Here is a 27,725-nt window from a genome sequence, read left to right as displayed (position 1 = left end):
CTGACTGATCAAAAGAACTCAAAAACCACCTAACCTACAAAGTTGAAATTTGGCACACCGGTTCATTATGTGGTTTAGGTGCTCACTAAGAAAGGATTTTTCAAAATATTCAGTTTTACTTGAGTTATTACACATTTACTGTTGAACTCTGGCCATCTGCGTTACTGTTGAACTTTAACCATCTGCACGAACATTCTAAAGGTGGTAGTTAAAAACCTGCTTGCCAAGCTAAAGGATGCAGTACAGGGAGTAAAAATGATTCATTTCACAGGAGATTTTAATGAAGGGCACTTTGACACTCTACTTCCATGTGTCAAATCGACAAGTTCTGATAATGACCACCAAACAAAAAGCACAATTGAGCCAATGGTGGCCCAACTGGATTCTACCACCTACCTCCTCAACACATACAAACCTGTTCCTTCTGTTGAAACAGCTAAAGGGAGGAGAGGGATTAAACACAGAAAGCGATTTACAGATTCGATTAAAAAAAAGACAAGTTAGGGAAGCTGCTGCAAAATATGCGAAAAACCACCCAGAAGTTCACAGACAGGCTGTGATGAGGTATGCTGAATATCACTCCAAAGTTAATAGAGAGGCTGTGATGAAGTATGCGTAGCGAAGCACAGGTGCCCTGCTAGTTTATAATAAAGTATTACCTACATAATAGGCTGCTTTTTGCTGTATTAAACTGACTAAGGTTTATCCTGGAGTTATGGATCTTTTCTTCTTAGGCATCCAAAAAATGTTTTCCAAAGGGTACTTGGAGAAGCTCCATTCTTATGCTAGAAATATTTTAGCTCATGAAAATTAAGCATGTTTATACATTTCTCTCACTGAGATTTGTGGGATTTAATTGTGATTAAATTTGGCTTGAACATGTTCCTGATTTTTTTCAGTGTTTCTTTCCACAAATGACATGCTACACCACTAAAATGTGCTGCCAAAAAAGAATATCATACAAGTTATTATTAGCAGTATACGTCAGTTTGTTATGAAAATCTTCCAATGATAGAAAGGCAAATCATACTATTATGTTTTTTAAAGTCTCCAGTTCAGATGTTGTTAAGATCTGTATGAAATGCTACAATTCTTTTACTGCTTTAGAATGAGCCTTTACTGAAGAAGGTAGGGAGCAAAGAGGTTTTAACATTGATTTGTAAACATTAAATTTTATCCTCATCTCCCAAAAGGCACAATAAGCAAAATGCTGGTTAAAAAATGTCTATAATTCAAACCAAATGAAAGCTGCATGCTAAAAATACCCCCTATTTAAAAAAATGTAATTTCAAGTATTAGTTTAGAACTCATGGAAGATGTAATGGAGGTATATAAAATGTATACTTCAGAAATAATCCAGAACCGGGTAAATAAAATTGTCTTTGAACAAGTAGTATGCCAAGCTTTGTCCAACGCAAATCATTGAAATTAGTCCAGAACCTAAAGGGATACAGAAGAATAGTCTAAATCAGTATTAAGAGCAGCTAGTAAGGATTTAAACTGCACTTCTGTTGTATAGGATGAGACATATATTAGACTTCTAAAATAAGAATTGTTTTTCACCTTGCTTTTCTCTACAATAAAGAGTCTCAAAGTGACTTACTATTGCCTTCTCTCCCCACAACAGGCACCTTCTGAGGTAGGTGGGGCTGAGAGAGTTCTGAGAGAACTGCAACTGATTCAAGGTCACCCAGCAAGCTTCATGTGTAAGAGCGGGGAATCAAATCCAGTTCTCCAGATTAGAATCCACCATACTTAACCTCTACCACTACATTGGCTCTACATTTTCCCCTCCTACTTTACAAATGTTTTCCCCCCTTTTTAGTGCCTATAAACGAAATTAAGGTAAGATATCCTAACATCTTGCCTGTTATTCTTAGCTGAGTCTTTCCAATTCAAGAATTATACATGCAGAACCAGCTCCATTACAGCCTTGTGCAACGTTTATTTATTTCATTTAAAACATTTCTGTCTTGACTTGCCACTCAATTCAGGGTCATCAAAGTGGGGATCAATAATAAAAAGTCCTGCAAAACTTTTTGAGCATATTCACACGCATCTACATCTATATATATTTATGACATGGGAAATCCAGCATTTATCAATAAGGTATGTTTGTGGAAATCCACCTTCACTCTTAAAAAATAATCCCCACATGGGGCCTGTAGTACTTGAATTTCCTCCTCAGTAGTTGATTGATTGAAAGATACACCATGTAAACAGCCACAGACCACTAGGAAACCAATTTTTCTGCTGATCACTGCAGCTGTACTTTAACAAGATCTGGGCATAAAAACAAAACATCTGCCTAACAGCAAACAGTTCAGGGATTACTAGAAGAGGGGAAGGTCTATGGAGCTGCATGCATTTAGCTGAATCAGCATATGTAAGAGAAGCTGAGTGCTAAGGATACAGCAAACTTGCATATGTGTGGCCAGGCAAGCAAGGAAGGTCAAGGCCTGTCAGGAAATAATTTTGAACTGTATCAACTTATAAGTTTACAGAGATGTGTGTCAGCTCCCTTCTTAAAGCAGCTTATATATACCAAAGAAAAGTTGAAGTTTGCAGCAGCTGTTAGAGAAGACAGAAAGTCTTCTATTTGCTGTTATTATACATTATCAGTTTCCACTAAATGTTGAGTATGAATTTCTTTCATTTCAAAGGAAACAGGATAGGCTTTCCCCTCGGTTATTCTCGATTACAGCACAATTACTTTCTCCTGTCCAATCTGCAAGACTAGGCCATTGAAAAAATTAAATAATCATCAAATGCTGTCCTGTAGTTCCCTGTGAAATGTTTTAGGCTTTAAAAAAAGCACAAATAAAACTGAATTAATACTGGTGCTGCAGTCCTAGACTGCAATCCCATTTATTTCATTTGAACTTGTTTCTATATTGGCGTGTATGATCCAAGGGTGCCATCCAGTCCCAATCAAACAGTTGGCCCTTGGCTTTGGCAAGATGCCTCAGGAATTCACCTGGGCAAGCCCTGATGAAATGGAACCTTGTCAGAGCTATGCTGATTATTAGAGCTCTTACACACGTTCCTTTCATCTCAGTGAAAGTGAATTTCATGGTGGATTGGGCGACTGGACCCATATATTTGAGTGACATAGTCATGATAATAGGAGATGATATGGTGTATTTTGGCATTTGTCTTGCATCACATAGTTTTAAATTGCTTAGAGATAGTGGTGTTTAATAAATCCTGGTATTACAGCCATTCTATTTTGAAACATTTATTTATACCATACCTAAAGCAGCCCACCAGTGCAACACCAAAGGGAATTCAGACCTCACTAGAAAAAGAAAGAGTTAATGTCAAGATTATTGGGATAATGAGAAAAAAACTAATATTACAGTACTATATTAAACAAAGTGCTCAAAATGAAGAGCAGATAGTCTTTTGTCTCTAGAAGATAGTCAGTATTTATATGCAGTCAAACATTAAGTCTCAAGATGCATGTACATATAATCACATCACTGTCTTAATTGCTGCACAGGAAAATCATAAAAAATATAGTCCTGGTAAAAAATAAATATTTATGACCTGACCCAGTCTGGACAGTATGTAGATTTCTAAGTATGTTTGCAGCTGCTCATAGAAGTCACATGTCTTAAAGTGGAGAAATTATTGTGTCTGTGGCACAGTTCGCTGCAGTCTGCCTGCATTTTGTTAACTACAGTGGTACCTCGGTTATCGTTGACTTCGGTTTTTGTTGGTTTCGGTTTTCGTCGACTTTTTCTGGGCAAAATTTGTCTCGCTTGCCTCGGTTTTCGTCTTCAAACCCAGAAAAAATTTGCCCAGAAAAATTCCACGAAAACCGAAACCGGCTGGGGTTTGAGGAAGCCCAGCCGGGAGGCAAAGGCAGCTCCTTATTTGGGCAGTGACATCAGGGGGAGTCACTGCCCAAATAAGGAGCTCCCTTTGCCTCCCTGCTGGCTGGGGTTTGAGGAATTATCCATGAAAGCCGAGGTACCTCTGTATATAGTCGGTTGGGATTGGGTCAGTCGTCCATATGATCAGGCTCTAATTTGGTCCATCTTGCATGTTTTTTAAAAGTTGCTAGAAGCAGGTTTGGCATCCAGGGCCCTAGGGCAAGGGAAACAACATCCAAATTGGGGGTTGGCATACTGACCAGGTCATCAAGAGGCTGACAGCAGGCAGGAGCAATGGCATCTATTGCCCTAAGATTATCTCTCTTTCCTTGGTTTATCCCCAACAGGCAAATGGGAGGTTACCATTAGCACTTGGGGTGTTGGCTGTAACCATTGCCTACTTGGTTACCGTTGGGGGAGGGGGTTTGCTGTCATCAGTCATGTAGTCAACTGCACCCATTGTCTCCAGCATATACTGTGCCAAAAACTAAGGATCATGTGATCAGTAAAACTGTGGCCTGATTTCCCCCACTGGTGTGTCTCAGTCATTCTTTTCTCCATCCCCTTCTGGCTTGTTCCCACACCCTTCTAATCAAGCAGCCAGTGCTAGATTTTAAATGCCTAAAGCTTACTGACTGTTCAGGTAGGAGTAACAAGGACTGGATTCAACCCTCCCATGCCCCTTTCTTATCCAACTGTTGATCTGTCAGGTTTTTAGTTTTTCAACAGCAGCTATGGCTGTTTCCCATGCATTGAATTACATTAGTATATAAAAATTACTGAATGTAGCAACTTGTATGCTGGTAAGACATTTATGTGTGGAAGGAGAGCCTGTATCTTGTAGGTGCTGCTGATCAGATGGCAAAGGGTTTTTGTGGACCAGACTGCACAGGCATACACTGCTCTTTTAGCTGGGTTCCTTCAGTTCTGCCTTTCCGTTCTGATGGAAAGGGCTAAGCCACGCTTCACCACAAAGCAACCATTCAAGCAATGGTCTGTGGCTCCTGTTGGCTCAGGGCATTAAGTTACACTCATGTTCCTCAGCCAACACAATGAATGCTTCATAGTTGCTCATAGCTGGTGCTTGACCATTAAGTTATTAGTAGTTTCATTCCAGAGCCCTAAATGGCCAAATGTGCAGGTGGCCCATTCCTTTTCTTCAAGAGCATCATAGCATTCTTTAGAAGTAATTTGAAGTCATGTTAGGGTAGATGTGTGCTGTGATGTAAGTCAAAGAAAAAGACCAGAATAACACAGCATGTGAGTCTGTATGTAAAATACTTTATTGGGTCCCAAATCAGCTTGAGCAAGGGCTTCTCATCTTTTCTGTGAAAGCCAATGACTACAAAGACTGTTTCCTATTTCCTTCTGTAAAGCTAAGGACTCCACATATATCCTGGAAACACTGTATCACCCAGACTACTCATGGAGTAAAAGATTCAGGCCCGTTCCAAACATGCAGAATAATGCATTTTCAATCCACTTTCACAATAGTTTGCAAGTGGATTTTGCTATTCTGCACTGCTGCAAAGTGCACTGAAAGTGGATTGAAAGTGCATTATTCTGCATGTCCGGAAGGGGCCTCACTTCCAGATTTACTTTCATTATCCTCAGAAGGCAAGGTGTCTCACATCACTGCCATATCAGGCTGTAAGGAATTCATGGGTGTATGCCTATGTAAAGGAAATACATCAGATCCACAGCCTTTAACTATAAATCTTTGAAAGGAGTGACTTTATTATTAACAGCAGAGTGGGAAGAAATTCCAAAGTATGGGTTCAGTATCCTTTGAATAAGAGAGCAAAGGGACTGAAGCAGTCTTTGTAATTGCTTCATTGACAAGTATGCAAGTAGAGTCTTTTGGAAGCAGACTTCTAAAAAAATATAATCACCAGCCCCTAGCTGCACACAGAATATCAACCAGAAGGTCAGCTAAAAATTCTCAACTCTGTCTCTTTCTCTCACATCACTATGTTCACGTTACTTAAGTGCAATATTAAAACCTGGTCCTGAGCAGATTATCCAAAACCATGCCCAAAAACAGATTTCCTGATCACATGAACAAATAATTTGTGCACATGTGGAAACTATATGCACAATGTACCAAATGTGTACAGGATGAGGGTACAGCTTGCTAACAGCAAAAAATTGAACTGGGATTAATTTCCTACCCCTTTCCCTATTTTAGGGCAAACCCATGTGTTAGCTATAGTTAGTGAATATTGATATAAGAATACATAACACACACCCTCACCTGTGGAGAGTTCTATGCACACTCACAATCTCTCTCTCTTTCCTCTCTCTCTCCTCTCTCTCTCTCATATTGACTACACTTGAAGGAAGAATATGCCAAATACTGAATCAGCTTCCCCTCCCCACAATTTATTTTCAACAAAATGTTGATGAGGGAACAGATGCAGGTGTAGAACAGGAGGAGTGGAAGGTTTATCATTTCCAGACTCGGAAATACCTGGAGTTTTAGGAAAAGAGTCTGGGGCGGGGAGAGGGTTTAATACCATAGGCCCACCCTCCATTTTCCCCAGGGAAACTGAACTTTATAGTCTGCACATCTCCAAGCCCACCTGGAGGTTGATTAGTGGGAGGGGGCATTTAACTCCCCTACCCTTATATAATTTCCCATTATAATTCCCCCCCCCCAATCTATTTTTGTAGGTAGGGGCAGAGGTACAGGATACCTGTACATTTTCAATAGTGGTGGGCAAAAGCAGCAATGGCTTGGGACGCTCTCCAAAGTGATAAGCTGAATTCCTTAGGTTGTTTGTGCTCTTTGGGGATTTGTTTCTGTTTTGTTTGTTTGCTCGTAGCAACATTGTCTTCAAGCATACAGCGGTTCCCATGGCTGTAAACCTTCTATTTTAATTTGCTTACATTGGGACTCAAACAAGATGTAAACCCTGACAATTCATACATTAAAAAAGACTGTATGCTGCTATTGACTGGAGAGAGATGTGATTTATTCTATTTTTTTCCAAAAAAATATTTACTTCATTTATCCTTTTCCTTTCTTCCCAATGGGGATCTAAAGTGGTTTACATTGTTCTCCTTTTATCATCACAACAACCTTGTGAGGTAGGTTAGGTTGAGAGTGTGTGATTAGCTCAAAGTCACCCAGTCAGCTATCATAGCACTTGAAATTGGATCTCCCAGATCCTGATCCAACTCTTTAACAAGTACACTAGACTGGTTGTCAATGTCTGTTTACAATGTGAGTTTTTAAGACCCTGTGTTCTAAGGTAAATATTTTTTATACTTAAAACAGCAGCTTGGGACTTTTAATATTTTTCTAATATTTTCAAATTGACCGGGAGAATGGAAAATATAGGTGCTGTAGCCAGATTAGCAGATTAGCAACAGACCAAAACTGTTGATGAAGCTCTTTTTCAGGAAAACAAGGAAGTTAGAAGTGGGGAAGCTGAAATGTATCAAACAGAATAAGCACAACTCTTCCCCTTGGATTAGAATGTGAGTGAAAAAAACCACACTCCTGTTCAAACATTTAAACTACAGCTCACACATTAGGAGGCTTATAATCATTGGTTTTATTCATTTAAATCAGTTTCTGAGGGAGTATATATAATGCATTAGACAGAACAGATATTCATGACAAATATCTTTCTTCCACTTCAGTGAGAAGCTTGACTGCAGTTTAAAACTCATGACTGAGAATGTTCTGAGGTTTAAAGGGGAAAAGTTTACACAACATGATTGCACGTGGAAATGCTATTTCTGCACAAACTTCACTGATCACATTTGATAGAATTTAATATGAACCAACTATAACACTGACATGTGTATATATTAACAGTATCTGGCCCAATGGCAGGTACTTTGAATCATTTGTTCTCTAGGGTAGTGCCTGATCTGAAAGTTTTGAGAATCAGATTGTAAACTTTCGAAATGGGTGTTCAGAAACGTGAATACCAAAATCAGACACAGGAGGATTGCTTCAACACACCTGTTTGGTAGCACAAGAACCATAGGCCTGAGTACTTGGGTATGGCAAGACTTGGTTGCATCACCCATCACATTATGGTTTTCTTGTTAACTGGGTATAAATCATCCTCTAGATTGACCGATTTACACTTACCTATCCCTTTACTAAGCTAGCATAATGAAATATGCTATGGGTATGATGACATATGGCCTGCAGTCTGTGGCCCTATGTCAGCTGAGCTAGAAGAACTAACACCAACCCAGGATGTTGGGTTGTCTTTCTTGTTTATGTGTCTTTCAGCCCATTCAAAGCTCCGGTGGTGGGACATGGTGCTGCAATGGGGCCACCCCACAGCCTCCAAGAAGGCCTCCTGGCAGCAGAACCCCCCAAGAACACTCCTTATTCCAAAAGGGTTGCATAAGTCCAAGAGCCAGGGCTACAGTGTAACTGCTGCAAACCTGGGGTGGAAGCTGACTAAGGGCCACCCCCACCATGCCCCATTGCACCAACGTGGCTAGCGGCAGAATGGAAGCACTGCCGCAGTGCTGGGTGTCATGTCCACCACAGTGAGCAAAAGGGGAAGGTACACAACCACAGGTTAATAAGAAACAATATGTGTTTTCAAAGCTCCTCGGTGGTGGGACATTTGCGAGGAGCTTTGAAAACGCTGGCAGAGCGCAGTCCATTGAGAGTCCTTATCTCTATTCTACTTAGCAGACTTGAAGTTTTCTTAACGAGGTCAGCACTTATCTAGATTCCGACTAGCTTTGCTTTATTGCTTGTTTTGTATAATTAATCGTACCATTGTGCATATATACTGTTACTTACAAGTAAAAACTACTTCACTCCAATGGGAGATATTTACTTTTGAAGCAGTCTTTCCAGCCTGTATGGTGCATATTGTCTCTTATGTCCAGACATCACAGGGTGTGGCAATAGCTACCCATCAGCATTTCTGCCTCTCTACCAGGGTAAATACCGTGGGAAGGGCAAATCTGCTGGTGCAGGCATGCACCACTTCCACAGTGTGATCCCTCCCCCCCCCCCGCCCGGATGGGGTTATTTGTATTTGGATGGGGCTACACACACACACAAAATTTAAGATTCTTTGAGTCCCCATTGTGGCAGAAAATAGGACTAAAATAGGACTTAAATAAAATAGGACTTAAATAAAATAAGACTGAACATAAGGTATTTTTCCTGGCATGGAAATGGGCAAGAAAATTAAGTGATGGGAAAAGCTTTACCTGTTTAATTCCTGTGTGGCTGTAGTTTACAGTGAAAGACAAAGCCAGTTAAAAAGTTGGTCAGCTAAGCAGGGTAGCTTAAATAGCCCCCCAAAATCTACAATAATGTTCTTTTTTAAAAACAAAAACTGGTTTCCACTTGCCACCAAAAGACCTTCTTCTGCTAGAAAATGTATTTACCAAAATGTGTACATACCAGCTGTCGTGATGGCGATATGAATGGCTGTAAGAGTGATAGCATAATCCCAAACCCATTCTTCCACAACCAGAACAAAAAGCAGTCCAGACGTGAAGTAGGTTATCTCTAGTGACACCACAAGAACTGAAATAAAGAAGACAGGTTACTGGACTGGAAGGGATGTGTTATTTGAGTGTTGGGTTTTAGTAAAGTTGGACCATTAAAAAGTCACAATTGTATTTTATTCTTAAAACTCGAGGGTCAGTGGTTAAAATAAGTTTTGGTAAGTAAGGATATGTAGTTGCTAGGGAAAATCTTCTTCCATGCCAGTTTGCATGCACGCTCTCATAGGGAGAGCAGGTAGAATCCTGAGCCCTATTCAATGATATAATAAACACACATAAATCCTGCATGTACATTTGTACATTCCATCTTTGCAAGGAAGAGACAATATGTGTTCTGTGTAGAATTGAAACTAGGGACCAGTAGCTAGATAAATATGTGGTTTGAATTACAAGTTCAGCTGTAATGTAAGAATTACTCAATATGTAAAGAAAAATCAAAAGTATACCCTACATGGATTGTACTGGAACAGGTACAGGTAAAAAAGGACTATGCTATCACTGTGAATAATTCTCCTGTTCTTTCTACTTAAGTTGATTTTGAAGTTGGAATTCATAAGGATAATCTATTTTTAACAGGGATGTTGGATAACCTCTGGTTTTTTTTTTTAGAACTTGCTCTAAAGACTGCTATTTCCACAAAGAGTTTACTCTTACCCCCATCCAAGCCCCACCATATACACCCACTTAAATTGTAGAAAATAACAAAAGTCTAGGTCCTCAACATGGCACCCATAAGGAAACATGGTAACTGCTGACACCTTTCCTGACGTCTGCCCAAGAATGTTCAGACCGTGCTGGGGGCTAGGTGGGCCTTCTGCTTTACAGGGTTTTTGATTGGTTGTAAAAATGTAAAAAACACTGCTTCAGCAACAGCTGCCAGTACAGCACAAAAATATGGGTGTATTACTGTGTGTGTATGCAAGAAAATGTTTTAAAACAATATGATTTTACAAGTTCCCTGAGCCCTTCGGGAGAGAGCGGTATACAAATTAAAATCCAAATCCAAGTCATCTTATTCAACAGGGCTTCTGCCTGAAATGTTGAAAAGTTATGCATAATCTCACTCCCTGCATTTTGTGATTTGTTCTGCCTTGTTCAGTAGCCGTTTTGTAGTTGAGTCCACCATCTTGGTCACAATTCCAAAGGTGCCCACAGGCTCAGAAAGGTTGGGGACCCCTGAAGTCCATTTTTATTTTAAATCCAATGTCTTGAGGATGTTCCTGACCAATAAAGAAAGCATACTATGGAATGAAAAAAGTCCTATGCCACCTGGAGTTGAAGAAGCAGCTTTCAAATGCACCATGCACAGATCATAAATCCTATGCAAAACTTGATATTTTCTATTCAGATTCTTGTGAATGGATTATTTCATAGCCTTCTATAATATCTCATATCAAAAGCTCAATTAACAAGTCTTCAAACATGTATTTTTACAAACATAGAAGACTTTCACAATTTTCACTGTAATTTCTTTCCCACAAAAGTATTTACTGCAGCCTACTGCCTGCCTTGATCAAAATCCTATTACACACTGCATTAAAGAAGGTAATGGGTACTTACTGTTGCTTAGACTCCAGTAACCTCATGAAGAAAATTAACTTAAAAGTTTACACACTTCAATATTGCTTTGAGCAGCTGGTTCTCTGTCTAGACTACAAGACAATTCAACTTAACCTCCAAGGACCTGATCCTCCATTACTTAATATCAATAGTTCAGACTGACTTTAACAAACCAAAAACAAGTTTACAGTTAGATAAGACTTCATATCTTTTTATATCGATTTTTTCAACTTGTCATAACTGCCGTGTATAAGCAATAAGACTAATGAAAAGGGAAGTAATATTAGTTTCATTTTGCAAGATACTGAGGGAGAACTGAATGTCTAATTCATTCCTCAGACTCTCAGCTAGTATGGTTATTGTGATAATTAATCTGCTCTGTCCCACTGCTAAGATTGCATGCACTGACTTTCTTTATCAGTAAGCACTTGAGACAAGGGGAAGGAACAATTAAAGGGCAGGCTACTAAATTCAGCAGTAATTTTCCTCACTTCCTTTTATATCCTGGATTTGACAGAGTCACAAGGCAAATCTGGTAATCAAAAAAATCTTAGAACCAGCACAGACATTGCTGTAGTTGCTCCACATGAATCGTCCACTTGGACATACTATATAGTTCTGGAAAATCACCCTCAGACAAGAATGTTTCTATACACAGAGCTTGCAAACTGAAGAGCAACTAACATGCAGACGACTGAAAATGCATTGCAAGTGAATGGCAGAAGTTTAAAAAGCAATTTTGAGTGCTGCACAGATGTAAATTCTAGTAAAACCTAATAAGAACCCAGGACCATAGTTGATTGGGCACTGACTAATTTTGCTCCTAGGCCCTTTTTTGAAACCCACAAATAGAGTAGCAGGAGTGTTGACCGGTGGAAATGTTGAAACTCTTTTTAAATATGTATCTGTGTACTATGATCTGACTGGATCAGGAGCAGTTCTGAATGGTAGGCAAATTAAACTGGTGGTTCCATACAGCACTTAATATTATACAATTCATATCAAAATGTCCCCACAGGCACACCCCATTATACTCTCTGAAGACATTTTTTTTCAGTATAGATTTGACTTCTTCCTGAAATACCCCCCCCCCCCCTTGTTATCAGTCCAGAGTTATCTGGCCTGATCTACTGTGGCACTCATGAACCAATAGTTATATTCTGCTGGAAACTGGGGTGAGGGGTGCAGGAGTGGGAATTCTATGCTTTCTGTAGCCAGCCAAAGCCACAGTTCTACATAAAGCAGCTAGAGTGGAACCATAATGTGAGAGAAGGCTGGATACTAAAGCATAATGTAAACCACTATTGTTTATCTCCGCTAGTTCTCAGTATGTTTTTGTATCCAGTCCCAAGTGCTGGTGATGACATTTAACACCTGGGCAGCCCAATCCAAAGGGGTGTGTGTGTGAAGTGGCTCCTGGAATGCCAACACATTTGCCCACCCTGCCAGTGGCACCTATGCCATTGGGAAGAGCAAACAGGGTAGTGTGTAGGCACTGCACAGCTCAGCAGTGCCCAGAGGCGCATCTGCCTAGGGACATGGTGTACCCATGTTTCTGGGGGCAACTATTAAGGTGTATGGCCGATTATCCAGTGGCTGTGTTTTTTCTTATTTTTGCTGCCCTCCTGTGCTGTCTGGTGGTGATAGAGGTGGCACAGCAGAGTCACATCACTGGCTGCTACTGCCCTCTGGATTGGACTTTAAATGGCTTACGACTTGCGTGCTTGAAGGATCATGTTGCCCATGCAACCTTATCTGTGACCTGAGATTTGGTGATTGCATGTGGACTACCTCCTTTTCCATACATGTTGTTTACAAGATACTTCACCACCAAATACTATTTTTTCTTTTTAATTTTAATTCCACAAGTTTCTTCTACCATGTGGTTTCAGAAAGAATATGGTTTCTTAATTTTTCCATTACTTTTTTGATCCATTTCCAAGCCAGCTTTGCTTGAGGGTGAGACTTTTTAAAATTGCTACTTCCTTGTAACTGCACAATAATCTTAGATTACATAGTCAGTCCATGAGATGCTACCCCAGCTGCTTAAATTTAGCTTGCTCCAAAAGGGTATGACAAGGTAGAATCTGTAGCCCCAGATCTCCCCCCCCCCCAGCCTTTGGGGGGTGGTGAGGGATAGGGTTGCCAAATCCAGTTTGGGAGACTCCTTGAGATTTGAAGTCCGGAGAGGACAGGGGCCTCAATGAGGTGCAAAGCCAAAGACTATCTAAAGCATCCATTTTCTCCAGGGGAACTGATTTCTTTTCTGGGGGATTCCCAAGTCCCACCTGGAGGCTGGCATCTCTACCCTATTGCTGGAATATCAACATCTCCACAGATAGATGTAGCGTTTGGAGGGGCACTTAGGCAAAAAGAGAAAACCTACTCCTGCAGAATAAATAAACTGAAACAGCTTGAAACAGTAAGCTATCCTGCCAATCCTAAGGTAGTTTCTAGTGTGAACTGCAGAGCTCAGCACATTTATTGCTCTGGTCAGGGAAAGAAGAAATTGGAAGTAATGAGGTATAAACTGGAGACTTACCAGAAATCATGGGTGTGGAAAAATACATATTCAGGAACTGTCCCCTCTGATAGTTCCAGCCAGAACAGAGCTTCCTCCTTGCTCTCAAGAGTTTTATTAATTCCCAGTCCCCACCTCCTTGACCTGACCACCACCACCCCACCACCACCACCCCACCACCACCAAAGATTTTATTGTATAGTCTTGGACCTTTACAATACAGAGTATAAAATTAAAAAAAATAAGAAATTGATTTTAAAAACCCAATATAACTTACACAGAAGTATAAAATCAACAATCACAAGGCTCCCACTTTAAAAGTTTTACCAATAGTTGAATAAAGAATATTAAAGCCCTTTTAATGGTGCGGAATCATGCTAATAGCAGGGTTGTTCTGAGCAGACTGCTTTATTTGATACCTCTTTGGCTCTGATCTTGGTGGCTGCCAATGCAAACAGGGTCATCCTATAGGACACAAAGGAGCCAATGTCTGAAAGCAAAACGTTTAGTCTTGGCATGATGTCAGTTATATATGAGTTGAAAAGCAGAGGGGCAAGCGCACACGCCTGCTTTACTCCCTTACATGCTGGAATTTCTTTGGTTAGGGAGCCCAATATGCTCACCCTGATCATTACATACGTGTACTTATATAGTTGCCATATAGCTGGGCCCTTCTGAAGCCTTCTTGGTGTGGGTGTTTCATCTGATTTTTGATGACCCATTCCTGTAGCTTTAGGACAGTGGTTCTCAACCTTCCTAATGGCACAACCCTTTAATACAGTTCCTCATGTTGTGGTGGTGACCCCCAACCCTAACATTTATCCATTTTACAGATGGAGAACACTGATGCAGAGAGTCTTAGGCGACCCCTGTGAAAGGGTCGTTCCGTTTCCGATGCACAGGTTGAGAACCACTGCTTTAGGAGGAGATGTATTGTCAACATCCTTGGACATGGACAATATATAACCCACTAAAACATTCCCTTCTGACTGGACACAGTGTGTAACAGACTTCCCTCTGTGATACACCTCTGAAGATGCCAGCCACAGATGCAGGCGAAACATTAGGAACAAGATCTACCAGACCATGGCCACACAGCCAGGAAAACCCACAACAACCATTAAAAGCTTTTTCTAAAAGACTTATACATCTGTGATTGTTGGGATCTGACTTGTCCCCTTTATATTAGGACCACTATTCTGGTTTTCCAGCCATTAGGTTAATTTCCTGTGTTATTGATTTGCAAAAAGAGCTTGGCAAGTATTGGTATCTACCATGTCAGAAATGCTTTAAACAGATCTGATGGGATTTGATCCTCCCCAGCTGCTTTACCTGGGGTGAGAGACATAATTAAGTTCTCAATCTCTGTTTCATTTACTGGTGGCCACTCTGGTGAAGTTTGAAGGTTTTCATGGGTATCATTTTTATTTAATTCTGAAGTTAAAAGATGAGATTAAGAAAGTTCAAATTTTGTTTTGCAAAATGCTTATACTAGGTGTCTCCAGGTATCTGGGCATTTAATAATTGCAGTTGGCAGTCCATTCCAGATGAGACTTGTTCCCAAAAATGTGTCCCCTTTTTCTCAACAGCTGTCTGGGCTAATTCTTTCCATAAGTATCTGGCATGATCAATCTTTTATGTTTAAGCAGGGTCTTATACTGTGACCTAAGGGCAGTTACTTGAAGGGCTCTGCTTTTTTTATTGCTACCCTGAGTAAATCTCATACTTTTGATTAATACTTTTCTTTAAAACCCTATATTCTTACTCACCCTAGAGACAGATGGATACAATTGCAGGGGTTAAGTTTTAATGAAAAGTGGTTTGAGGTTTAGTGCTATTTCTTTGTCGTATTCTGCTGCACTTGTGTCAGTCTGAATAACAGCTGTTGGTTTAAATTTTAGATTATCACCTCTTAGGGCTTGAGCTATTTTGTTCTTCAAATGTTGTAACCATTTATGCCTTCTGAAACTAGGTGGTGGATTCTCTATGGTTTTGGAAATTGAAGTCAGGGAAATTTTGTTATTAAAATTTAATAGTAGCATCAAGGGGCAGTAATCGCTTTCTGTGCAGTCCATCGCCTCAAAATTAATCCCTTGATCCGACAGATCAGGGGAGACAGCTATACAATAAATTGGGTTAGCATAAGAGGAAGATAAAAAGGTAAACAAACCACCTGATTTATCAAACTTTGTGCCATGTAAAATTATATAGATTAAATGAGGAGAGCATCTCTAAAAAAATTAGACCTGGCTTATTGATCATTTGATCTTGTGAACAACGGTCTAGAGAAGAGGAGCTTGCTCTGCTATCTGGACAGTATTGTCTGATAACAACTTGGGATAGCTTGAGCCTATTTTTGCATTGAAGTCTCCACATAGGATTGTCTTAGCTATAGGGAATTGGGATGCTAGACTTTCTAATGCAATGAACAAATTATCCTATTTTTTTTGTTATCCGCAACTGTAGAAGATTTTGGAGGCATGTAAACATTAATGCATAATAGGTGCCCTATATGTTGTTCCTTAATTAATGAAGTCTGAATATAGTTTGAATTGATAATTTGTACTTCAGCTATTAGCTCGACCAATATTAATACTGCTAGGTCACCACTACCTCTCCCTTTCATGTGGAGTTTGGTTATCAGTGCAGCAACTGTCTTATAGCCCTGGAATTCTGGGGAAATTGACTCCTGTACCCAGATTTCCTGCATGAATAGTATATCAAAATTACACAAAAAGTTCAGGAATCTGAGGTCATATAATTTGTTGAAACAGTCTCTTGATTCCATGATAAAAGTCTTTAGTTGTCATTGGGAATTTGAGATTATATCCAGTTCTCCCCTTAGGTGGGTCATGATAGATACAGGCATTTTTAACCAAGGCTTTGTGATTGCAGGCATTTGATTCTTGTGGTTGTTAATTGATGCTTTTTGTGTTCAAAGCTTCCTCTGCTGGAGACCTGAATTTTTCCTGCTATTTTTGCGATTGTCTTGAATAGCCTTGTTTGGTGATATTGGCATTGATATAGTTGAATTTAACACCAGACAATCAGGATGTGAAGACATGGGTGCCATTTGTGTTGGGAGAGGTTCCTTTGTCTTCAGAAATTTTAATCTTAGACACTCTAATCTGTTAGTGATAACCATTTGTTCAGTTCAGGAAGGGCCATGAAAGAACTGATGAAGTCCTCTTCAATAGAGTTTTCAAGTTGAAGGCCCTCATAGTTAGAGCACAGGTCCTTTAAGCCTTCAGCCCAGCTGATTAGATCTTGCTGAAGTTCAACAGGCAGTGTTTCTGCTAGGTGGTTTTCTTCTTTCTTTTGGACTTTTGGTTGATTTAATTTTGGAAAAAAGGGTGCCACAATAGCGTTAGTGAAGACTTGTGTCAAGAAGACCCTATTGATTCTCAGTCTCAAACGTAAATTCTGTTTAAGGAGTAGTTTCAAAATTCTAGGGTTATTAAGGGTAAGTAATATCCTCTGGACTGTTTTGGGGTGTTTAAAAGTTCTATTGCATTTATATCTATAAAAAGACGCTTTCTCTTAAATGAAAGCTGGCCTCTTTCTTGGAGTTCTAGTAAGGCATCTGTCATTTATATTGACAGATAGTTAAACAGACCTTATTGGGTTGCAAGATCAGGTTTTGGTGGCTCCTTTCGCTCCCTGATTGCTGTAATTCAAGATCCAGACTGTACCTTGCCATGCACTCTAGGCTTATGTTGCAAGGCTGATTGCCAAGAGGTATAGGAGATGGAGGTATCTTGAGCTGTTTTTCATTAGACAGTTCAGTCACTGTCTTGGACAGCTGTTCAAGAGTAGTACTAATTTGCTGTAATGAGTTGAAGATAAGTTCCACAGTCAGGAAAGAGAGCTCTTTTATAGCGCTATTAACTTCTTCAGGACTTTCCTCTGCTTTTACTGCGCCATTAGGCTCCTCTTCTATTCCCCCCTGGATAGATATTTCTGCAAGAAGTGCGTATCAGTTTGTAGTGGGGACACTTAATGACAAGGCATCTTATGGGATAAAATAATCCCCTATCTTCGTCTGTTTACGCAGGCGCTGTAGTTAACACATTAGTGTCCCTTGCTCTTTTGCTTGTTTTCACACTCACACTGGTCAGTCTGGGTCAAAGAAGCTTTTCCTGCTAGCCCTAAGAGCCTTCTTCCTGATGCCTTTCTATCCTTTTAAGACCTCCAAATCTGTGATACTTGCTTAGAAAATGGGGGACTGGCCCACTCCATTGACTCTTATTATTCCCATGTGCATTTCTAAAAGGTGGCTGGGTCCAGTGGAAAATAAATCTTAAACATGCCATTCAAACCTCAAGTTTGGGAAGACCCATTTCTTCACATAGGGGCACTAAATCTGCTCAAGTTTCAGTGCTAGGAAAAACTTTTTTACAGGCTTCTCTTTGATTGATTAAAATGTGTTAATTACTGATTTACTATTATTGGATTTTAAAGAAAACATTATTTTATTAGCTGTTCTAATTTCATGGGTATTATTGCTGATTACATTGATGGGTACTGGTTTATTTTTATTATATTTGTGATTTTAAAAAAATAATTATTTTGCTATGTGTAAAACGTTGCAGGGCATACACAACACTCCAAAATTGTAATAATTTATTTAAAAATGGTTACTCCATTCAAATGCTTAAAACAGTTAACAATCCAGAAATTTTAAAAATAGAAAAGGAAAACTTACCTAAATAATTTGGATTAATCCATGAAGGGTTTGTCTTAAAATCAAAGGGTGCCAGTCCATCCAACATTTGTAGCCTGTGAAGATTTTCCAATTTGGATTCAAAAAGAGATTTATATGGGTATTCAAGTACTAGGTACTCAATATATTATCACACGTACACACATATGTATAAATACATATACTGAGTCTCCAAATGCCTTTAATTGTTTGCTAAATTACAGCACTAAACATCCTACAGACCATAACATATATTTGTAATGGTATACAGTTTTTATCTAATTATTCAAGAATTCAGTCAATGTGCACAGGTCAGCAACATGTATCAGGCCTGAAGAGGTACAGTCAAGAGAAATGTTATGCATCTCAATATGTCTTTTGTGACATAATATTTTGTTTTGTTATTTTTTAAAAAAGTTGATGAGGCCATATTCTTAATAAGTGCAGCGTTACTAGCAATACCACCTTTGTATTCATTTAGAACAATTTTTGAAAGATTCTTACCTGAATGCTGTGAAACAAATGAACAGGACCATATAATACACAGAGTAGAATATGATCATACATATTAGCAGATTGAGCAAAATAACCTACAACAGAAACAGGAAATGAAACTCACTTTAATTAAACTTACTTTAATTGGGATGGCATGTTTGGGGCATGACACCTTTTCCCCCTCCCCCCAAGTTTCATATTAGTTCTCCATTGTAAGTACAGAGTGTTGTTGAGGCATTTTACAACAAATTAATATTTAGAGTATACTGAAATATTTGGAGAAATAGAGATGGACAGGCAGCACACAATGTAATTTTCATTTGGGCAGTCACACATTACACATTATAAATAGAAAGTTTACTATGAGCAAAGGAGAAAGTTTTCTATGTATGCTTACAGCTAATCAGTATTAGCAACCATCAGACAATAAGTTTCTCATTGCCACAATTATACATAATATGATGTTAATGAAACTTTGACACTATGTCTTTATAGGGCTTCAGCATATTGTTCTGCTGTCAAGCACATGAAACTGATGAAAAATTTTTTCATTACTTTAGGTTTTCCTAGCAAACAGTAGTTAACATTCACAAGTTTATTAAGCATCAATTTAGAAATATCAGAGAAATTAAAATATGTTGAAAGGTTCATCTAGTTCAAAATGTTTTAAAATGATGAACTAGTAATTACAATCCATTAGTGATAATGAGAACACTTCACATTCATTTAACTGGAATACATACAAATTTGGGGCACAAAGTTCTCATTAACTGGACTAATTTGATGAATACACAGCTGCAGTAGACAATATGATGAAGACGTTTCAGACATAGCATTGAATCTTAAAGTTTCCATGCGTGCAAGGGGAGTGGGAGCTATATTAATTGATCCCCCCCCTTCATTTTAGACCTACAATTCTCATCAGCCTATTGCTGGGGGTCCTTTGTCCCCCAAGAGCAGCATGGGGGGCATTTTGGGCTACAGAGAGTGGTAGGGAAGCCACATTTTGTAAACTGAAACTGTTTCACCCATAGAAATGTTGGTCTGGATCCTTACCTCATTTGCTGTGTTTACAGGGCATAGGAAAATCTATTATTTATTTTGACTTTGGTGACATAACAAAATGATTATCTAAGTGGGATTACTAATTTTATACTGATGATACTGAATCTAAAAGCATGCAGTACATACATGCTAATTATTGTACTCAGTCTACCAATGGATAATAAAGCTACCTTATGCAACCATAGGTGTTAAACTCGCAGCCCTCCAGATGTTATGGACTACAGTTCCCATCATCCCTTGCCATCATGATGCTGGAGGGCTGCGAGTTTGACACCTGTGATTACTAGACCATTGCTCCACCTAGCTCAGTACTGTCTGCTCCATCTAACTCAGTACTGTCTGCATTTACTGGCAGGGACTCTTCAACCTGAAAAATATGTCAGGCATTAAAAGTCTTTCATAAGATTTAGTACATAAGATTCCTTAGCTGAAAATGCTGGAAAAATCATGCAAAAGTGTATGCTGTACCACTGAGTCACAGTCTCTGTGTTTCCTAAGCACATGATGCTAATATTGGTCCATCAAGCTTAGTTTTGCATATTACAACTGGCAGTGAGTTTTATATGAAGAAATGTCTTTCCTAACATCTACTGTCTGAGAACCAATCCACACATTACAAAGTCCACATGGGAGGCATGTAACCACCATGAAGATGTTGGATCAAGTGTATGGTTCGAGTTCGGTGTTGGGAATTCAATTCCCTGGCACATGGGAGGACCTGATTTGAATGGGATGATGACATGCAGTGATAAGGGGCTTAAGTCTCCCCTGCCACCTCTCCTGGCACGTTTTTACCTCAAACTTAAACAGGAAGCAGCTATTTCCACACTGGGGAAATGTGTATGTAGCCACTGATTCATGTAAATGTTCTCAGCTAGTGAACACTATTTCCCTGAGGCCATTTCACACCACTGTCCTGTTAGAAACTGGACCCATGCACACCTTGGAGTTAACTGTCTGTTAAAATTGACATTTGTCCAGACATCTAAAGTGACATACCACTGTTTGCTGAATAGTCCTGCCTTTTGTGATTGCTTGGTCACATAGAAGGCAGTTGAGGGAGAATGTCCTCCCTACTGGAAAGCAGACAGGAGGAAAGAGACAGATAAATCAGACTTTTGGAGATTTACTAATCATGTTTGGTAAACTAACTGGTTTGTTTAAAAAATCTCGTAAACTAACTCCACCAATTTATTGTGATATCTGAATGCTAGCTCACGGCTGTTTCCATGTGGAGATTTTTCCATGGATGAAATACAACATGCCCCAACTTTATTCGGGAGCTTCTATGTGACACCATGCTATTTCCAAGCATGGTTTGTAAAAATCCCAGGGCTTCCTTTCTAAATTGGAGATTTAAAGAAAAAGTGTCCTTTGTTCTGACTTGGGGAAAATGAATGCAGGCAGAGCCTCCATGTGAAAGTTCTGTCTGCAGCCAGTCCAGGAGGAGGGGGTGGAGCTTAGCCCTGCCTTTAAAAAGGTGGCACTAAATTCTGCCATTCACTCTACTCCTCTTACAGGGTCTTTTTTCTTTAGCAGCTATGCTACAACTTAGTCCTAGCTCAGCTGTTGGGGAGGGGGGGGGGGCTGCTGAATAACAGGAGGCCCAACAAGATTTTCATCAAGTCAGTGTTTTTACAGAGAGCAAAAAGGGTGTGGAAAAGGGGTTGCACCAACAGCAAGTGGGGCAGACTGTGAATGCCTTCCCCATACACCTTCATCCCACTCACTGCTATGAGTTGGCTGTTCCTGCCTTTGTGTGGAAATAGCCCAAACTGTTTTACTCCTCCAATGTAGTGAATGATTGAATGGTCAATAATTTGCCAGGTTAAATGGTAGAGACACAGTCCCACCTGTGACCCCAATTTGCTTGAAGTATACAAAATGTATAATGAGAAAAGCCCCTTTCAATAATTCTGGGCTGAGGATCTACAACTGATCTTGGCTCTTACATAATACCTTTCTACTAATACTCTCAAAGGGCGTTAAACAGCATATTAACTAATTTCACAATGGCAGATGACATGGAAGTAAAATAAGCTGCCAACAGGCAGAAAGACCAACACATATATGAATTAGATTTGTGGAGTACTTGTTTCAGGTCAGCTAGAACACTGAATAGGAAGTGACATCCTACTAACTAAACACTCATATGGTGATATAAGACTTGGGGAGAGGAAGGGCCTTTCCCCACTTACCTTAAGCCCCGCGCTACTTGAGGACAGTAGCGTGGGGTCTTCCGGCACTCCCCACGAGAGGGGCGGTGACAGCGCAGCTGCCCCGACGCTGCCGCTGTCACGCCCCCTCGGTGTGTGGCATCCCTGGCGCTCTCGCAAAGGGCGCCTTTTGATGACCCCGCGCAAAGCACGGGGTCGTGGGGATGCCCGGGTGCGCACCAGGGATGCGGCGTACTGAGAGCAGTGCGGGGCATAGGGGGGATAGGGGAGAATGGGGAAACGCCCGAAGAATTAACGAACTACTATTAACAAAGAAAAAGCAGCAAACATTAGAAAAAATTCAGAGCAAATTTTACATGGAAATACAGCCACATATTGGGGGGGGGGGGGGCAAAGATACATTTTACAACAGAGAACAGCATGCCATTAATAATTTCAGTACAAAGTGCTTTACACTTTTCATCTTATTCAAAGTGTCCTTCTCTCTTCCCAGAATAAAAACAAAGGCCAATCATACCTGCAATAAATCATTAAATTACCAGTGGTAGTGTCACAGAAGAGTAGTAGTACATGGCATTGATTATGCAGGACTAACAGTATCTGATATTAAACTAACTTCTTGGCAGAGGGTTAACTGGTTACAAAGCTACCCCCTACTTCTAACTGCTGTTTCTTGACATTGTGTTGCTCAAAGGAAAAGTCAACTTTCTCCTTACTTAAGTGCACCCTGCTATGAGCAATCTAAAATGCATTTTTCCTTGCCAGAATGGGTCTAAAGACCAGCCGTGGAATAAGGTATCTGCTGTTACTTACCAAAAACTTAAATAAGTATCATCCAGATACCGTGTATTTAGAACAGACTTAAATGACATTAGATGTTACCAACTCAGGCTGTTTCTATATGGCAAGAATTCTTTGTTCTTCATTCATTACTGTTTGAAACCCAGAGAGTCCACACAGGATTTTTCCGTACACTTTCACCACAGCTGTTTCTTCTTTCTGGAAGGCTTTTTACTTCTTCTTTTTTACAATATTCATGTGGAGAACAAGCACGGAGGCAGATAAGGCTGGAAAAAGGGCTCTTCTTTCTTTTCTCCCATAGGCTGTGTATGATCAGGACTTGTGAACCTGGAAATTGCTCCTCTTTCCCCCACTCTCCTCACTGAGAGCACTGTTGGAACACGCAAAACAACCAACAACAGGCAGAATGAGGACTGCACAAGAATGCTGCTCTCATGTTGCCATGGAATCCTGGTAACCTGAGGGAAAGGAACTTCTCATCCTTTTTGATTAAAGTTATGTTGAATAAAAGCATGCCGTTTGTTCCCATGATTCTGAAAAGTGAGAAGCTAATTTAATCTCAATTTATTGCCTTGTTGTTCCGCTAAGTTTTTTTTTCACCAGTTAAACCAGTCAGATAATGGTTCTCAAAATTTGGGACTTCATCCCCTCCCCCATGGAAGGAGTGGACATGTGGTCAAGGAATACAGATTTTGAGAAAGATCTTAAGGTAAATGATACCTTCAGTCCTTCAAGACATGTGTGGGTTGAAAGTACTGTAAAAACAAAGATACCTCCTATTGATTTGTATGTTAAGTGGGATTTGTATGGAAGTGGGATGATGGTCATTCCAACTTTATTTGGTAAATGGTGCTGCTTGCACACAGCAGCAGACCATGTGTCCTGCTGGGGAAAAGATGATTAGCACTAGATTGCGAAAAGGCCAAAGGGAGAATAGACATTCAAAGTGGGTTGGATTCCATTGAAAATCTGTGCAACAGTCCTGGCACAAGCAGAATTACAAATATTACTCCTCACCATCTGCTTGCACCAAGTGAAAGTATGATGTTCTCACTGTCTTTTCAGTGTGTGAAAGACACAACACAAATAATTTTTCTGACATAATTCCAAGAAGAAAATTAAAATCATACAATAAATCATAAATAAAAACATACAAACCATCAGTTGTATCTTCCATTGTTCCATATGCATGTTTAGTTAAAAATCATTCTTGCTGCAGCTCTTGTACAATTTGCTTGCACAAGTGAAACTATACTAGGTACATCAGGGGTGTAGCTAGGGTAAATGGAGCCCGGGGCAAAATCTGAGTTTTGCGCCCCCCCCCATTTGGGCAGCCTCCCTCCCCCACCACGACCAAACAACATTTTTTGCACCAGGTCATCTCAAAGTCACCATTGCATTATAGAACATGGCCCAACACACAAATCTGAACACACCCAGGGCTCTGTAGTTTAAACAACATTAAAAGTGATGCTGTTTCAGGGTGGATTCCCTGAAACAGCATCACTTTTAATGTTGTTTAAACTACAGAGCCCAGATTCTCCTTTTAAATCCACCTTAAGGGGATACTCTGGGCTCCCTAGTTTAAACAACATTGAAAGTGATGCTGTTTCAGGGTAGATTCCCCACCCCAAACAGCATCATTTTCAATGTTGGTTATTGTGGGTTTTCTGGGCTGTGTGGTCGTGGTCTGGTGTATCTTGTTCCTAATGTTTCACCTGCATCTGTGGCTGGTATTTTCAGAGGTGTATCACAGAGAGAAGTCTATTATACACTGTGTCCAGCCTTCTCTTATAACAGACTTCTCTCTGTGATACACTTCTGAAGATGCCAGCCACAGATGCAGGCGAAATGTTAGGAACAAGATCTATCAGACCACGGCTACACAGCCTGTAAAACTCACAACTACCAGTTGAATCTGGTTTTTGAAAGCCTTCAACAATACTTTTAATGTTTTTTTTAATCTAGGAGCTCAGATTCTCCCTTTAAATCCACCCAAAGGAGGTGGATTTAAAGAGAGAAGCTGGGGAAATTTGAGGGTGCCTGTCAGGGGAGCAATGTTTAAGCTAACAGTACCAAACTTTTAGGCTATCTTCAGAAGACTCTCCTGATTAAACCACCCAGGTTTAGTGAAGTTTGGTTCAGGAAGCCCAAAGTTATGGACCCTCAAAAGGGTAGCCCCATCTACCATTAGTCTCCCATTGGAACAATGGAGGATGGAGCACCCTTTTGGGGGTCCATAACTTTGGACCCCCTGAACCAAACTGCACCAAACCTGGGTGCTATCAGCAGGAGACTATCCTTATGATACCACCTAGGTTTAGTGAAGTTTGATTCAGGGGATCCAAAGTTATGGACCCTCAAAATGGTAGCGCCGTTTACTATTAGCTCCCATTGGAAATAATGGAGTATGGGGTCACCCATTTTGTGGGTCCATAGCGTTGGACCCCCTGAACCAAACTGCACCAAACTTGGCTGGTATCATCAGGAGAGTCACCTGGCAATAGTCTGAAAGTTTGGTGCTGCTAGCCTAAAAACTGCGCCCCCTGCAGGCCAGAAATGGGAAAAACCCTGAAAAATAGAAAAAGCCACTAACGAACCTGCAATTTTTGCGCCCACCACAAGGTGGCGCCCGGGGCACTTGTCCCCGGATGTCCCCATGGTAGCTACGCCTCTGAGGTACATTCTCTTTTCTGTTCACACATTCCAAAGTGCATATATCCCCAGTGTCCCAGAAACACTGAATTAGGAAAAACTTACTAACCACAATGGAAGTCAGGGATGGAATCTGTTCCTAACGTTTCTTAAATTGTTTCTAGGGAGTTGGGGTCAATTTTAGATACAGGTTATGCAACAGCAACCCTCAAGGACTTGCAGGAGACACTGCATTTCCCACTCCCACAATATTCCCTCTTTTCTTTTCCTTAAGGCTCCCCAAACCTCCTCCCTTTTCCCAACCTGGAGCTGGCAATCTAGCCAGGCCTGGCCCCTATAAGTCTTCTGTCAAAGGCCAAAATAGCCCTGAAAAGGTTCCTGCCCCCTCCCCCTTTTTAAAAATTTGTTTTTTTGTTTGTTTGTTTATTATTCATTTATTTATCCTGTCCTACCCCGAAACGGCTCAGGGCGCCTTACAATGGAATAAAGCCTAAAATCATTAATAACATTTACTCACAGAAGCTTTAAGCCTGGAATGCTGTAGTTTCCTAGCAACAGAGTGAATCCATTGCTTAAAGTTACAGATGCTTTTAAAACATTATTTTTGGGTTTTTAACCTCCCCCTTTTTTATTTTATATTTTCTGCAAACCTGGGGCCTTTTTTAGGTTGTCAAGAGATCTGTCTTACCCTTTCACAGCTCAGTCACTGGCTTTAAGTATCCAAAGATTTGGCTCACTTGGCTATTAGAATATAAGATGGTGGTGGTGGTGGTGGTGGTGGTGGTTTTAGGTATAAGGAGTCAGACTTGTGCCACAGAATATTTTCTGACTATGATTTATCCTCACAGTAACATTGTGGGAGAGATCACAGCTATTATCATTTGACAGTAAGCCAGTGACACTGAGAGATAACACATTCAGATTTGACAGTGGGATAGATGGTGACAATGTGTATGACTTACCAGTCACTCTGTGCATAATTGCTTTTTTGAACAGGATAGTGTTTGACACCTAGGTGAAACAAGCTTTGGGAATCAGATTATAGTTTGCTTAATTTTCTCCAAATAACTAGATATTCTAAAATATTGTGTGTGTATCTATACCTATATCTAACTATGTAAGAACATGTGTTTTAGATGGAGTATTTCAAGAAACATAAAGCTTCTATCTATTAAGACAAATCATTTGACTGACTAGCAGTGGCTATCCGGGGTCTCAGGGAGCAGTCTTTCGTATCACCTACTTCCTGATCCTTTTAACTGGAGGTTCTAACAGTTGATCTCATGACCTTCTGCATTCAAGCTGGTGCCCAGCTACTGAGCCACAGCCCCCTCCCCCCTCCCCCCACACACACTTTAGATAAAATGGGAAAAAAGCCAGTCCTTGGGCCTCTGTTTGTGTCTCTGGCCAATCATAAATATGTGAGGGGGTCCATGAGTCCACACAAAGGATTTACCTAGTGATGTTACCAGGATGTGCATGCCAACACCCAGAACATTATATACAGCTCTAGTTTTCATAGTCATAGAGATATTGTACTTATTTTCAGATAATCCTTTTAAAAGAAGTGAAGAATGTATAAAAGATTAGAAGACCAAACTCCTTATGACCCAGTCCCCAAAGACTACTGCAACTAGGTGCCAAACATTTTCTGGTCCAAGTCCAAGAAAGCACTTAAGCACAGGATTACTGTACATGCTACTGCCAAACACACTCACATATATACACACATCCATTCTGTTCCCAGTTCTAAATATGTTTCACGATCTGAAGCCTTTCAAAAATGTTCTTTTCTCTAAAAACCAAAATATAAACATACTGTGACTTGTAGGGCACCATTCTTAAACTACTTATGATGGAGCTATTAGACTGAAATCATCTATGCTGTTTCTAGATTATGGACACTTATGATACATTTACAAAAATCTCTGGGCAGAATAAAGCTGCAACTAATGACACTTCAAGAGCTTAGGTGCAGGCTAAAACACCTGCGAGATTTATACCTTTGAAACTGTGTTATATGTGTGGAAAGTCTTCTTTATGGTCAAGGTTGTTCTAGCATTTATTATCAGCCATTAAGATGATCTCCTATTAGCACTACTCATTTGAATATTTCAAAAGCCAAGTAACCAAAGAACTGAACAAAATAACTGACGGGAGTAAGGCAATTGCTCTTCCAAATACTTGCCGCATGCTGAGTGCATTAAATGCCATTCAATGACCTGGAAGGCAATACCAACTTGATTTTCTTTACCTTGGTCTCAGCAATTTCAATCTTTAGAGCCATCTGCACATGATGAGTAAAAGAGTACTGATGCAGTTACATTCCTTACATCAATATCAGCTGGAAGAAGCGACTGTTTCTC

General features: G+C 40.1%; 1 protein-coding gene across 1 annotated transcript; it reads right to left on the bottom strand.

Moving 5' to 3' along the window:
* Nucleotides 1-574: 574 nt before the first annotated feature.
* Nucleotides 575-27,725, bottom strand: TMEM244 (transmembrane protein 244). Its single transcript, XM_048507767.1, has 6 exons — nucleotides 27,614-27,725; nucleotides 18,671-18,756; nucleotides 18,170-18,243; nucleotides 9,277-9,402; nucleotides 3,254-3,298; nucleotides 575-1,440 (listed from the first exon to the last, which is right to left on the bottom strand). The coding sequence occupies exons 1-6, from the start codon at nucleotides 27,644-27,646 to the stop codon at nucleotides 1,346-1,348; spliced, it is 459 nt and encodes a 152-aa protein (XP_048363724.1). The 5' UTR covers nucleotides 27,647-27,725; the 3' UTR covers nucleotides 575-1,345.

The sequence above is a fragment of the Sphaerodactylus townsendi genome, linkage group LG01, assembly GCF_021028975.2.
Source record: "Sphaerodactylus townsendi isolate TG3544 linkage group LG01, MPM_Stown_v2.3, whole genome shotgun sequence".
Lineage (NCBI taxonomy): Eukaryota > Metazoa > Chordata > Lepidosauria > Squamata > Sphaerodactylidae > Sphaerodactylus > Sphaerodactylus townsendi.
This window is presented reverse-complemented; position numbering and strand designations above follow the sequence as displayed.

Excerpts from the sequence above, each read along its gene's own strand:
- TMEM244 (XM_048507767.1), bottom strand. The coding sequence starts at position 27,646 with ATGGCTCTAAAGATTGAAATTGCTGAGACCAAG. Across the intron at positions 18,757-27,613 it reads TTGAAATTGCTGAGACCAAG|GTTATTTTGCTCAATCTGCT; the intron begins GTAAAGAAAATC and ends TTTCTGTTGTAG. Across the intron at positions 18,244-18,670 it reads ATTTGTTTCACAGCATTCAG|GCTACAAATGTTGGATGGAC; the intron begins GTAAGAATCTTT and ends AAATCTTCACAG.